Source organism: Takifugu flavidus, chromosome 3, assembly GCF_003711565.1.
Source record: "Takifugu flavidus isolate HTHZ2018 chromosome 3, ASM371156v2, whole genome shotgun sequence".
Classification (NCBI taxonomy): domain Eukaryota; kingdom Metazoa; phylum Chordata; class Actinopteri; order Tetraodontiformes; family Tetraodontidae; genus Takifugu; species Takifugu flavidus.
Genome location: NC_079522.1, coordinates 17,152,787 through 17,166,412, shown reverse-complemented (window position 1 = coordinate 17,166,412; position 13,626 = coordinate 17,152,787). Strand labels below are relative to the sequence as shown.

At 39.7% G+C, this 13,626-nt stretch overlaps 1 protein-coding gene across 1 annotated transcript; it reads left to right on the top strand.

The window, feature by feature from the left end:
* Positions 1-6,341: 6,341 nt before the first annotated feature.
* On the top strand, positions 6,342-12,620 carry LOC130523464 (T-cell surface antigen CD2-like). The gene is made up of 9 exons (XM_057028815.1): positions 6,342-6,498; positions 8,713-8,997; positions 9,372-9,447; positions 9,704-9,840; positions 9,974-10,048; positions 10,155-10,232; positions 10,540-10,778; positions 12,082-12,175; positions 12,272-12,620. Exons 1-8 carry the CDS (start codon positions 6,351-6,353, stop codon positions 12,154-12,156), a joined length of 1,113 nt encoding a protein of 370 aa, XP_056884795.1. The 5' UTR covers positions 6,342-6,350; the 3' UTR covers positions 12,157-12,175; positions 12,272-12,620.
* The last annotated feature ends 1,006 nt before the right edge of the window (positions 12,621-13,626 follow it).

Sequence of the window (13,626 nt, the reverse complement as noted above, 5' to 3'; positions counted from 1 at the left end):
AAAACCAGACTGATGCCTCTCTAAAATGTCGTTTGAGTTTAAAAAAGCATTCACTTGGTTAAAAACAAGTTTTTCTAAAATTTTACTTAAAAATGGTAGGTTGGATACTGGCCGATAGTTATTTAAAACGCTGGGGTCTAGATTGCTCTTCTAGAGAGCAATTCACCATATATAAAAGATGTTCCTCAAAGAATCCATAAAATGTTTTAAAAAACGGTGTGGGAATTGGGTCTAAAAGGCAGGTTGTGGGCCTTACTGGGGAGAAAACTCAACCAAGTGTCCTCGCATCAACCAGGACAAAACTCTCCAGTGTCTCCTCAGGTGAGAGCAATGATCCAGGAGTGTTGTGGATTAAAATTTGCTGTGATAAAAGACTGGATCTAATAGCATCGATTTTACTCCTGAAGTGGTCTGCAAAGGTCTCCCAGAGGGTGTCAGTCGTTGTTGTAGGACACCTGTTAAAATTACCATTGGTTAAAAGCTCAATTGTGTTCTTTTCAGTTTTCTAGTTTCTTCATTTCTCCACGGTGGTGCACGTTTTGTTACAGTTTTTGTGACAAGTGGAGCCACAGAGTCCAGCGTTGACTTTAATTTATTGTTAAAAGTGTCAACAATAAAATCACACGGTGCTGGTAAAATTTCTGCAGGAGTGCTCTGTAAAATCTGGATAAAATTTGCAGCCACTTCAGGAGTCAGGTAGCGTCTCCTCACCCTTCTCACAGGGGCCCTCCGCTGGTTAAAACTGGTGATGTTAAAAAAACACACAAAAGTGGTCAGACACGGCCAGATCCACAACAGAGGACCCACCCACGGACAGGCCATAGGTTATGACCAGGTCCAGGGTGCGCCCTCTGTTGTTTAAAATCCAAACAGTGAAGCAGGGTTAAAAATTCTCTGGACACTGGGTCCGAGGCGTTGTTGAGGTGTAGATTAAAATCACCAGTTATTAAAATCCTGTTGTATTTAGCATAGATGATTGGTAAAAATTCCGAGAATTGACTGATAAAAGAGGTGGAGTATTGGGGTGGTCTGTAAACTGTTATGCTTAAAATAGGAGGGCTGCTAAAAACAAAGGCATGATACTCAAATGATAGAAACGTATTAAAAGAGACCTCGCGTGAAGACATTTCGGTCCTTGTTATTGAAGCGGTTCCACGTCCTTTCCTGCCCCCCCTTGTAGAAAATAAAAAGATAAAATCTGGGGGGCAAGCCTCTGTGAGAACAGCAGGTGCATCAGCCATGTCTCAGTAAGGAGAATACCATCGAGGTTTCTATCTAAAATTAAGTCATTTACTATAAAAGATTTGTTTAAAAGAGAGCGCACGTTCAGCACGGCCATCTTTATGTCCACGCCGTACGTGCGCTCATCCTGTCTTTTTATGGGAACAATAAAAGCACTGTCACGTCTGGGAACAGTCCTGGGATTCTCTCTGTATGAAATGATGGTGTCAATGGAGTGAGTGATCTGTGATGTTGATGGCAGACATGGGAGTAGTGGTGGAGGGGCATGTATGGTGCAGCGTGCAGGGGGTGAACGTATATGTGAGTGCGAGTGGGGGCCAGAGTGTTGGCGTGCATGTGTTTTAACCAATAGTCAGGAGGTGGATGTTGTGCAGGAACGGACAGTCAGGTCAGTGTTCACAGATAGAAGCCGGGACCCCTCATGGTTTGGGTGAAGGCCGTCCCGTTTAAAAAGATGGGGTCTATTTAAAAAGGCAGCAAAATTGTCAACGAAGGGGCTACTGTTGCCCAAGCAGTACCCCTTCAGCCACAGGTGCAGCTGGCGAAGGCGGCTGGTGATGACGTCACCGTAGCGAGGTGGGGGAAGCGGGCCGGAGATAATTAGCCGCTTCCCCGTGTCCAGCAGACGGTCCACCAGGGAGATGAAGTCCTGCTTCAGAACCTCCGACTGCTGAAATTTGAGGTCGTTGATGCCGGCTTCCAGAACCAGCGTGGAGGCCGAGGGGTGCTGTGCACTCAGCTGCAGGGCCGAGGATGTAACCTCCACAACACGGGGGGCACCGGGGTGACAGAAGGTCCGGCCATCGTGCACCGCCACATGCCTGACCATTGAGTTATATATTATCTCCAAGAACACATGACTTCAGACCAGGTCCTGATTTCCTCAAAGAGAAATGTCATCGACTGGCCATCACAGGTCTCAGCAGATAAAAAGACATGTGGAGTCCCCCAAGGCTCCGTTCTTGGCTCTCCGCTCAGATTCTGAAAAATAATTAAATTACTTTTTGAATGACTGATTTTCAACTCATCACTGCATTGCTGTCTTTAATGACAGTAATCTGACCCTCACGCCAGCTCTTTTGTCGACCACCGCTGTTGCTTCAGGATCCAGCTCCAGCATCCAGAAACAGAAGCAGGAACACATGAAGAAGCTTCTTTTAGCTTCTACGTATGCGTCGCATATCTGGAACTTCTCAAAAAGGCTTTAATAAGTCATTCTTTGGTTTTGTCCAGTGTTTTGTTACATCACAATTTGTATGACTTTTCAAGTTATTATCTACAAAACACCCAGACCCCCCCCCCCAAAAAAAAACATATATATGATGATATCTATGATATTATTATGGCCTCTGATCCCTGCAGACCGTTCATAAAACAAATCTCCTTTTATCCACCTGTCGCGTCACCCCAAAGCCTCATCTGTCCCACTCCCAGCCTCCTAAATATGTAACATGGTAAATCCCACGCACAATAGTCGGAATCCACCAGCTGAGCTGATGTTGGGGCTAAAATTACTTAAATGACTTTTCACAAAGTGGCTGCACCTTTAGTAATCCAGAGCAGCCTCTTCTGGCATGCAGAACTCTGCTCTCTATTAAAACCACATTAAACAATTTCAGCTGGGGGCCTCCTGAAATCAAAGCTGGCAAAAATGGCAGCCCCTGATCCGTAGCCGACTCCCATCACATCTCCCATAAATCCGACGCCATTCCTGAGAGAGATACCCGGCAACAATCACTCAGTGTGGGAATGCCTTCAGCATTGGGACGCTCCAAAAATAACAATGGATTTTTGGACGTGCTTGTCAGTCCTCCAAAAATAGAAATCTGTTGACATTGACTTGTTGAAAAGCCTCGACAGCGTCCGTCACAGGTTGCTGCTGTCTCGGCTGGAGGAGGAGCAACTTCGGGTTCTTTATGTCTGTTTAGACTATAGTTTCTCATTCTATTTTCATTTTAGTTTTTTTTTTTAAACTGACCTCAGTTTTGGTATGGTTTCATTTCCTTATTGACTGCTCTTAAGGTCCACTTTTCTAATTGTTCTTATTGTCTCCAACAATCAATTGGACCCCTCTCGTTGACCATAACAATCTGACCCTCATCTGATTTCTAGAGTTATGATGTTATTTAAGTAATGTAAAAGCATAAGGTTGGACAAGTTATCAGTTAATTTATTGGATTTTTTAAAAATCGGATTACATGTCTAGATTTGTCCTCAGTACTCTGATATCCTTAAGCCTGTACATTGTTTTATCAGACTTCTTAGCAGATAAGGGTTCACTACAGTGTATGTAATGATTGCCTTTCTTTTTTTTGAAGCAGGATGTCTCGAAACAAGTCAGAAAGTGAAACCGAATATACGAACCCCAAAGGTGTGAAAAAAACAACTTTGGCAAAGAAGAGCTGCAAAATCAGTCATATTAGAGAAGCGGAAAAATGAACTCCTTCTGCAGAAAGATGATTTCTAGATAGCTAAGCTAATGCACTGGCCTGAAACTCAGATTTTTTTTAGGTCACTTCTCTTTTTAAGTGATTTGCAAGCATTTTCCATCCTCCTGCAGGAAGCAGCGGGTCAATGGCAGCAAATGAAAGCAGCTCTTGCCGCGTCGCGTACAGAGGATTAGAGCCGTGCACCGGGACGGCTAATAAATGTCTTATCGCCGGACTTCATTACAGCACAGCGGGCATTCTTTCCACTGATTCAATATTGTGTTGTTGGTGTATCAGCTATAAAAAGACAGGATCTGTTTGCACTGAAGTCAGCCCTCCTGCCCAAGGAAGAGTTCAACAACAGGCACAACTGTGTTTCATGCTGCACCTCGTTGTACCTCAGACAACGTGGCTGATGCACTGACTAAAACCATAGCGTGACATCAGTTAGATGGCTGCGTTTAGACTGGTAAAGCTTCAGGTGCCATGTGGGATTTAGAGTTGGCCACTGGGAGAATCACACCGAGTCTGCAGTGGCTTTTGATATATGACGCATCATCTGCTACCAGGGAACTGAATGGATGGGTTCCAAATTCACAAAAGGAAATTTATAAGCGAAAATTATAGAATATTTCTTTTCAGAGCATTGGGCCGATTCAAAACCAACCAGGAATTGAACTGTACAGGGTTCTGTACTTGTGCGAGATGTCAGTCCCAAACTGGGCTGGATGCTTCACTCAAGCTAGCATCAGCACATCTAAATTGTGCAGCCACTGTGTCTTTGGCTTGGTTCAAACTCTGAGACTCTCTCAGAAACTTTGCTTTTCATTTTATTTTTTTGCTTCTGCTACAATTTAGGGGGGAAAATAAAATATTTGTATTGAGTTCTCCTTATGTCTGCATCTTTCTTCTTTACTGTATATTCCAGTCTGCTCTAAAACGTTCACATTATTATTATTATGATATGCATTGCTATTAGTAATAGTATTTTTCTTTTATTTTCATCATCATGATTTCTTTTTTTACAAACTAATTTATGTCACAAGCTAGGTTATGTCACATTCAGGCAAATTCTGTATAACTGAAAGACTGGAATCAGAATATTCTTAGAACACAATCCAGAATTTTCTCAAGGTAAATATTTGTGGACCTTTCTGTGTGTCCATGTTGATCAAAACATCACAGATCCTTGGATTAAATCTGGTCCATCTCAATGACCAACCCAGCTGGTCGCAGCACCCTGCTGCTCTGAGGGTGACCAGTCGGGAATTTATTTGGGTGTTCTGATATGATGTCGTAGCCAGTGCAGGCTCCTCGATTGGTTGTTGAAGTGGCGTTCTTAGCCTGGTGCAGTTGGATGAGGGCAATGGAAAAATATCTGCTCTATTTTTAAAAGGCCCATTTCACAGAAGGTCATCAGAGTCTCTGGTAGGAGCTCAAACCCCAAATCACATCTGATTCCTTCACCATGCTTGCTTTTTCTTACTTGTACTGACATTCTCAGCTTTCTGGAACGAATCTATGTTCCATTGGTGCCAACATGACCAAATCTTCACTTTCACTTTCTCTAAGTATTAATGAAAACGAAACAGAACATTAACGTTTAATGTTCTTTTATTCACCTCATGTGAACTATATAGATAATACAGATTAGTATCTGATAATGAAGATTCTATCTACCGTTTTCCAGCAACACAATAAAAATAAGGAATTAATTAGTTGCAGCTTACCGAAACAGTAAGTCCCATATAGTTAAGGTGCACTGGCGCCACCTTGTGGACAAAGGTGGAGCCTCTATGTCTATATAAGGTATAACTTATTTTCTGCAGAATTATTGTTTTTAATGGAGTTTTCATCACAAAAATAGAGAGGTAAACTAAAAAAAAATATTCATTCTAATATATTCAAAAAAATAACAAAGAAGTTATTGGACTTAAACCTGTAACCAATTAAATTGAGTTGCTGGAGAATGTGACACATAATTAAGACTAGCAAGTTTAGAGAAAAAACCTCTTGGCACATACCTGTAGGTACACTTCCTCTCTCTGAGCCAAAATCAGTGAGGAATGTATCATTATTTACATTTATAAATGGTGTTAAAATATAAAAAAGAAAAAGAAAGAATACATACAAATCAATAAATCAAATTCATTATTAAAAAGGTATATTATATGATACCAAGCTCCAGCATTAGTAATGAACATTATATAAATAACATGTTATATAGAAGCCCTTAAGGTGTCTCAGCACTGGACAGCTCTGTGTTAGATAAGTGTTCCTATTGAACTATTAAAAAGTTTAATTTAATGGAGAAGGAATTAAATTAACGTCCCAACTAATCTGGGCACCTGCCTCTGTGTCCAGGAATCTTATTTACATGTCAACTGCCCAGTGTGACAGCAAATATAATCATACTAATAATCCAATATTCAACATGTGCAATAAAGATATAACTGAGTCAGTTGTTTGTTGTCGGTTCAAACTCTCATGGCAGATTTTAAGTGATGATTTCCAACTCTGAAACACCGTAAATGTACCTGTGAAAGAGTAAGAGTCAGTCTGATAATAGGTTTGGTTTCAGGGTTGAAGGACAACTGAAATTATTTTGGTTTTTTGACTCTGAAAAAAAAAGCAGCAACGATGCTGGATCACTTCCTTTCCTCTCTCACACACACACACATGCACACACACACAGGAAATAACTGTAAAATACGTATTTCCTTTTTAGCTGAATATCTCTCAGTGATGGTGATGATGGGAATGAAGATGGCAGCTGTCTCCAGTGTCTCTCTGTTACTTCTGCTCACGTCCATTGTCACCACTACAGGTATGCACTTCCACACAAACGCTGTCTCTCCTCTCTCACACGCCGTTGTCAGATTTAATTACCAATTTTGATGTTTACAATACCTCATCAGGTGAGTAGCAATTTTCCCCATGTAAGTCTTTTTTACTTTTTGTTAAAATCTGATTTTTAATCAAATCTAACTACTGGTTTAGAAAACTCAAATAATAATAATCCATAATGGCATGATGAGTTAAATGTGGTTCTTGATGTTGCATGTTTGCAGGTAATGATCAACCAGTGAAAGTCAAGTTCTTCAAAAGTAAATATTAGAATTTGAAGAATCGCCAGTCTGAAACCTTAAGGTGTAGAAACTTTGGTTAGACTAAATATGTTTTCTTGTGGCTTTGAGTGAATGACCGTACATAGACAGAAATCCTGCTGAAGCGTCAAATTGGTTTTAAGATTAGAACAAACAGGAAGCATGCAAGATGAAGATAGAGTCGTGGAAAAAGAGGCGTTTTTTAAGAAAAAGCTTTAGATCCTTTTCCTATTCAAAAAGAAATACCGGTAAGAAACATATTATTTAATGTCAACCAAAGACCAAATAAGCCCCATTATTCATATTTAAAAGATCCACAGATTTTTTTCCAAAAATCTTAAACAGAAATTTTATGCTGGGGATGCTGGAAATGAGATACATCTGACTGTAAACGTTAGTCACAATGTATGAAATAAAGTCCAAGAATGAAAACCAAATAATGATCAAAACTTCATATTTACTGTTAAACCAACAAAAAATGATGTTTACTAATTCAGTCGGTAAGTAAAATTATAATACAGACAATTGTGGGTTATTTTACGCAACAAAAATATTGAGTTTTCATGGATCTGAGCATTTCGTTTCAAAAATAATGGCTGCACTTTGCGCTTTGTTCCACGCACAAAAAAAAAGTTATCTGCAAAAGAGAAAGTACGCGCTTGCACATCCCATGCACATCATCCTAAACGAGCCAGAGAAGAATTGAGCTAATGGTTTTTACAGCTGCTGTCAATAAACAAATAATTTTTTCCTTTCCAATTATTCAAATTGTAATTTTGGGTAAATGGTATGTAGAGTTTAGTGGTGTTTATCTGCTTTCAAAGATACAGTATGTTTCAAACTACACCACTAGTGCAGGGCATGCATGTGCACAGAATGGTGAGAGAAGAAGGGGAAGCAGAAGCAGATTTCTGAGAAATTCATTCACCCAATTAACGCTGCAGTTTATGTGTCACTACAAGGTCAGAACTAAAATTCATAAGAATTTGACACCATTAGACTGTGTCACTAAAAGTTCAACAATTGTGAAAGAGAACTAAAATCTAGAGATCTCTGCATTTTACAGCATGGGCTGCTTTTTACGCAACACTTTCCATGTCTGGCATGTAGAACCGTCATCTCAGGTTCGACCTTTTTTTTTTTAAATGTGGAAAATGCGGCTATGTGTTCTTTCATGACAATGCGACCCCACTGGAACCCTAAATTAGCTCATGTAGCATTTGCTCCTTTTGAAATCAGGTTGAGATAAAAACAAATCTGACATCAGGATAACCACCTTGGTGCTGATTTGGCCAAATTGACCAAACAGTTTGGGTGCAGGACTGCAGAGATGTTGTGAATCTTCCCTTCCTTCAAATATTAAGTTGGGATACAAGTATGAACTGTTGATAAATTAAGAAACTTATTAGAAAATGACTCATTCTCGTGGGCTGCCTATATATATATATATATATATATATATAGTATATATATATATATATGATATATATATATATATATAAATATGTAGTCAGCCTACGTGTGTGTGTGTGTGTGTGTGGTGGTGTGTGTGTGTGTGTGTGTGTGTGTGTGTGTGTGTGTTGAAGAAAATGACTTGCTGTAATGATCATGTGACTTCTGGGGTGTATGCATGTGTCACCACAGTTTCATATCACACATCGGACATGTTTCAGATCCTAAGTAAAAAAGAATTGCTGATTGCAGAGGAACTAGCTTCAAATGTCCTTTTTTCACCTCTTGTCAACATAAAGTTTGCACTCTGGGTAGAGACACTCTTGATTGGAATAGATGCTGTATAATGTTGAAATGAACTGGAAATTCACTCTCTGATAATACATGATAATACATTGTAAGGAGGAAGAATCTCTCTAAATGCAAGATAAAAGTACTTTGTGTTTACTCTGGCCCCTCATTTTCTTCCCTGTGTTTCACAGACTCGCAGGACTGTAACTACCATGCAGCAAAAAAGCAGGATGTTACCTTACCGTTGACTCATGTGCTAAAAGAATCAGACCAACTGCGATGGCTTCATGAAAGTATAGTTATTTTTGACCGAAGAGGAAAGGCGATGGTGACCGGGAATCCAGACGACGTTGACCAGAACGGCTCCCTGAGGTTGAGGAACGTGGATCAAAGCAAAGCTGGGACATACACTCCAACTGTTTATGATGACGGACAACGCATAGGGAATTTGAAACCCATGGTTTTATGTGTGATGGGTAGGTTTCAAATGCTCTTGACTACAGTTATGTACAATAATGTTGCTACATTCTGTCACCAAGTGGCCCATGACAAGGATGGCGGAAGACTGGTGCTTATTTATTTATACCGACTGGAGGAGGGCCACAACACACAAACAATTTTAAGTTCATTTAAAGAAAGAAAGTTAAGGTTTTTGCTTTTTCTAAGGGACTTAGCAGGTTGTGCAGAGCGACGGTGTCACAAACGATGACACAGTAACAATTGAAAGCATAGTTGACACGTGTATTAGTAGTAGCCAGTGTATTATGAGCTCTTCTTTATTTTAAACGGCTGTAAACCAAGATTATTGTTGTTGGGAATATCACATATCTGCCACATTTCATTCACACAGACCCCGTCTCACAGCCTCAGGTGACCAGTGAGTGTGTGATAAAACCCTTGTTACATTCACCTGTATGCAGAGCCAAGTAAGATAAACCTGCCTATCTATCTATCTATCTATCTATCTATCTATCTATCTATCTATCTATTCTATCTATCTATCTATCTATCTATCTATCTATCTATCTGTCTGTCTGTCTGTCTGTCTGTCTGTCTGTGTCTGTCTTAATTCTTAATGTGTGTGTGTGTGTGTGTGTGTGTGTGTGTGTGTGTGTGTGTGTGTTGTGTGTGTGTGTGTCCAGACCTCCCCAGAAGTCCAATTTGAATGGTCAGAGGATGAAAAGGTGAACCCAAATTAAAAGAACGATCTTTCAAAGGAGTTTTGAAAGACGTGGAACAGCGTGTGTACCGCTGCAGAGTTTACAACAAAGTCAGCTCTCTGACCAGCGCTCCTTTCCGTCAAAACTGCACACAGTCCGGTGAGTGCTGACATTTCTTCCGTTGCATTTGTGTTCATCGTCCTTTGATCGAAGACCGTCTCCATTTCGTGTGTATTCGGCTTTTAGACTTCCCCTAATTAAGATTTCATTTATGTGTCTTCTTTCTGTGCGGTTTTAGATAATGGTTTCATTTTCCCTGCTGACATTTTTGGCATTAATATCTGGATTATAATTGGAGGTGGAGGAGGTATGTTTGTCAACACACACACACACACACACACACACACACACACACACACACACACACACGTATGTATAATATACATGATATATCTTTTATCCATTCTCATCAGGTGTTGTTTTGTTGCTGATAATTACCGTCATAATCTGCTGCGTTACAAACAAACGGAAAAAACGTATGAAGATTAAGGGTAAGAGTTACCTTTTTATTAATAATCATTATTATACTAATATTCCCCAAAAACAACCCCTCTGCTGTGTCTTGTCACAAACTGGGTTGAAGTGGACTCCAGGCTCTAAAATAGATGTAGAAGTTATATATAATATCCACTGATGTTAAAATAAACTGCTAACTCACATGTCAGAGGTCAGAAGCAAAATTTAGCATAGTTTTAGGCTCTGGAGTTAAAGGCTTGGCAGAAGAGAATTTATTTTAGTTGTTTCAGGAATGCCATTATGGTGTGTATGTGTACCATCATAACTGTTCGCCTCTTACAGATGAGGAAGAGCTTCGTCTGGGCTGGTCTAATTCGAATCCGCAATGTCAGCACCAGAATCACCCACCAGATCATCAAAAGCAGCAGCCTCACCAGCACACCCACCGCCAGCAGAAGCCGGCCGGCCACAGCACCGGTCCTCGTCAGCACCGTTGCAAACAGCCGCCCGGCCAGCAGCGCAACCAGGTCCCCCAGGTCCCGAGCCATCAGCCTGAGCCCGGCACCCGAAGAGCCGAACAGGTAAGTTTAGATCGTGCCCTAATTTAAGTTTGTCTGATTTGGCTGAGTTCAAAGTGTCCCAAACGCACCCAAAATGCTACAAACGATGGTGGGTGACCTTGACCTTTGGCAAGGATAACTGGATAAACCCGGTCTTGTGTAGAAAAATAAGCTGTGAAGCCAGTGAAATCAATTTTGTGTCTCAAAATCAAGAATAAAGTGTTATAAGCAAAGTTTTAGATCTATATATGTTTATCTGGTTGCTTCACAACCTGCTGGAACCAACTCTGGCTTAGAACCATGATCCGGACAAGGCCAGGAGAATGATGTTAAGTAACCAGTTAAATAAGTAGATCCATTGATTTAATCTTAAATTCACAACAGGTGATGTATTGACTTTTTCACTATGTTTGAGCATCTTTGTGTATGTTTACAGCTAGGTTAGGGTTAGGGTGAGAAAAAGACAGTATTTGCATCCAGGATTGAGGTTTTGGTATGGTATGGTATCTATATGATGGGCACTAGTTCTGTTAATGGTTTTATGATTTAGGTTTTTTTTTAATCTATAGGAAAATGTGCCATCATTGTCAGAGACACTTTGAAGGGCCCATACACTCAACCTTTCTCACTCTCACCTTAACTCAATACTCCCTGAGTGATATATTCTAAACATCCAGGTGACTGGGACAGGAAGTGACTTCTGCTCAAAAGTAAAGGGAGGAGCTAATTTTATAAGAAGCTTATTTGATACTAAAGGCCATTTTAAAAACAATTAGCCATTCCAGGGCTTGAACATGTCATATATGACATTAAATCTGTTCTTATGATAGAATTTCTTTTATTAACCCTTGTATAATGTTCCTATTGTTGTTACTCAGCCAGCGTTTGTGGGTCTGATGGACCCGTTGCATTTTGTGGCTTTTAATGCCTCACAATCAAACACTTTTATGTTAAAACACTGAACAGATGTTTACCTTATCCCAATTACAAGCAGTATAAACAATATATATAGTTAATATTTGCCCTTTACCTTTGTTAGGTCACATTTATAACTTATTATTTAAAACATAATAAAGAAAATCAATTAAAATCAAGATATGAGTGGAAACCAATTTACAAGTGAAGCAAGGTTTTTCAAAACTACAGACTTTTATTTCTTTGAACTTGAAATTTAACCCATTCAGGTACAAACTGTTGTGTTTTACATTTTTACACTTTTCTTGATGAGCGTATAAAAAAGTGAACCTTGAGTTCAAATGTGATGACGAGCACGATGGTGATGTCTGATCATACACATCCACGTGATACGTGTAAACTCTTTCAGGGCCGGAGACAGCCTGCTGGCAACGATAGTGAGCGTCCTCCTCTTCCTCAGCCCAGGAGGAAAATTCAGAAATAAAACACAAACCTGGCGTGCGGTAAGTTTGGCAATAGACAGACAGTCAGACCCACAGACAGAGAGTCAGATTCTCCCCCTCTGATCAACTAAAAGTCTCCTTATTTTATGTTTGCAGAATGACTTCATAGGTTGTCTAAAGAAGAAGCTGAAAAAATAATGAACTGAAGTGTTTTTCTCTTGAAGCTGAGCTCAAATTCTCTGCAGTTGACTGATTTATTTTTGTTTTGTCTTTCGTTGGGCTGATTTCTTATATTTTATGCATGTGCTGATAAAAACCCACTAAAAAAGGTGACTTAACCAACCATGGGCCACTTATTGATGATCAAACTCTCATTATTTATTTTCCATCCCCACTGACTGCTCTGTCTCGATACAGCGATGGATGGAAAATGGATAGACATAGACATAAAAGGCAGTAATGCTGTGCTTGTAGTGTTTCCATTAAACAAGTGAATGTGTCCAGAGTTTTGTCTTGTGGTTTCTCTGCATAAAAGCACTTGTGAGCTTCCTTGAGGTGAATCTCACACGACAGAGCCCTGAGGTTTGTTCAAAAAGCCATGGTTGCAAACACGTAAATCTAGAATAAATCAAGTATATTTGCTCGTGTCTGGTTTGTTTTTTAAAAGTTTGTTTGCATTTTTACAAGGTGTCATCCTTTGCTTTTTTTTTTTCCAACTTCTCTTTTTTGTCTAAAAAGGTTCCAGGTTCCTTTTGTAGTGGGATTTGCATGTTCTTCCTTTGTTGGTTTTACGGTGCTCTAGTTTCCACCCACTGACCCAAAAACATCCATGTTGACAGCAAAATCTAAACGTCCTCTTCGTGCATGTCTGTGTGTGACTCGGATCAGCGGTGGTTGACAGAAAATGAGGGCATATTTTCCAGTGAACATGAACAGAGGAAATGATTCGCAATACGTCACCTGCAGCTCTTTGTTGGCTTCAACTGTTTGTGGTTACAAAAGTGTTATCTGCATACATACATACATGGCCCCGGTTCAGGGTTTTGAACACGCCACTGTTTGACAAAATCAATGTGTTGGTTAAACGCCTCGTTTGTTTTTTTTTTTTGGGGGGGGGGGGGGGGTGTCACAAGTGTGATAAAAAGATGTCTGCTTCATAGGAAGTAAACAGTTTTTTTAAAAATCATGAACAAACCATGAAATCCAAACAAATTTAAAATGCAAATATTAGTGGAATAAAAAAATATATAATTGGAAAGAAGAAACTATTTAATCCTAATAAATACAAAAATTACACTCTTTAAACCAAATCGGTTTACTGTTAGTTTGTCAACTTTTACATATCTTTAAATATGGAATGATAATTATCCAAAGCACAGGTTTTGATTGCTGTAAATTTGTCACCTACAGAGAAATGTTAAGTCGGTGTTAACATGGTTTGCATATGAAGTGTGCCTTTCTTATACTATAGGATAACATTTTCTTGTATTTTGGTGACAAACATGATGATG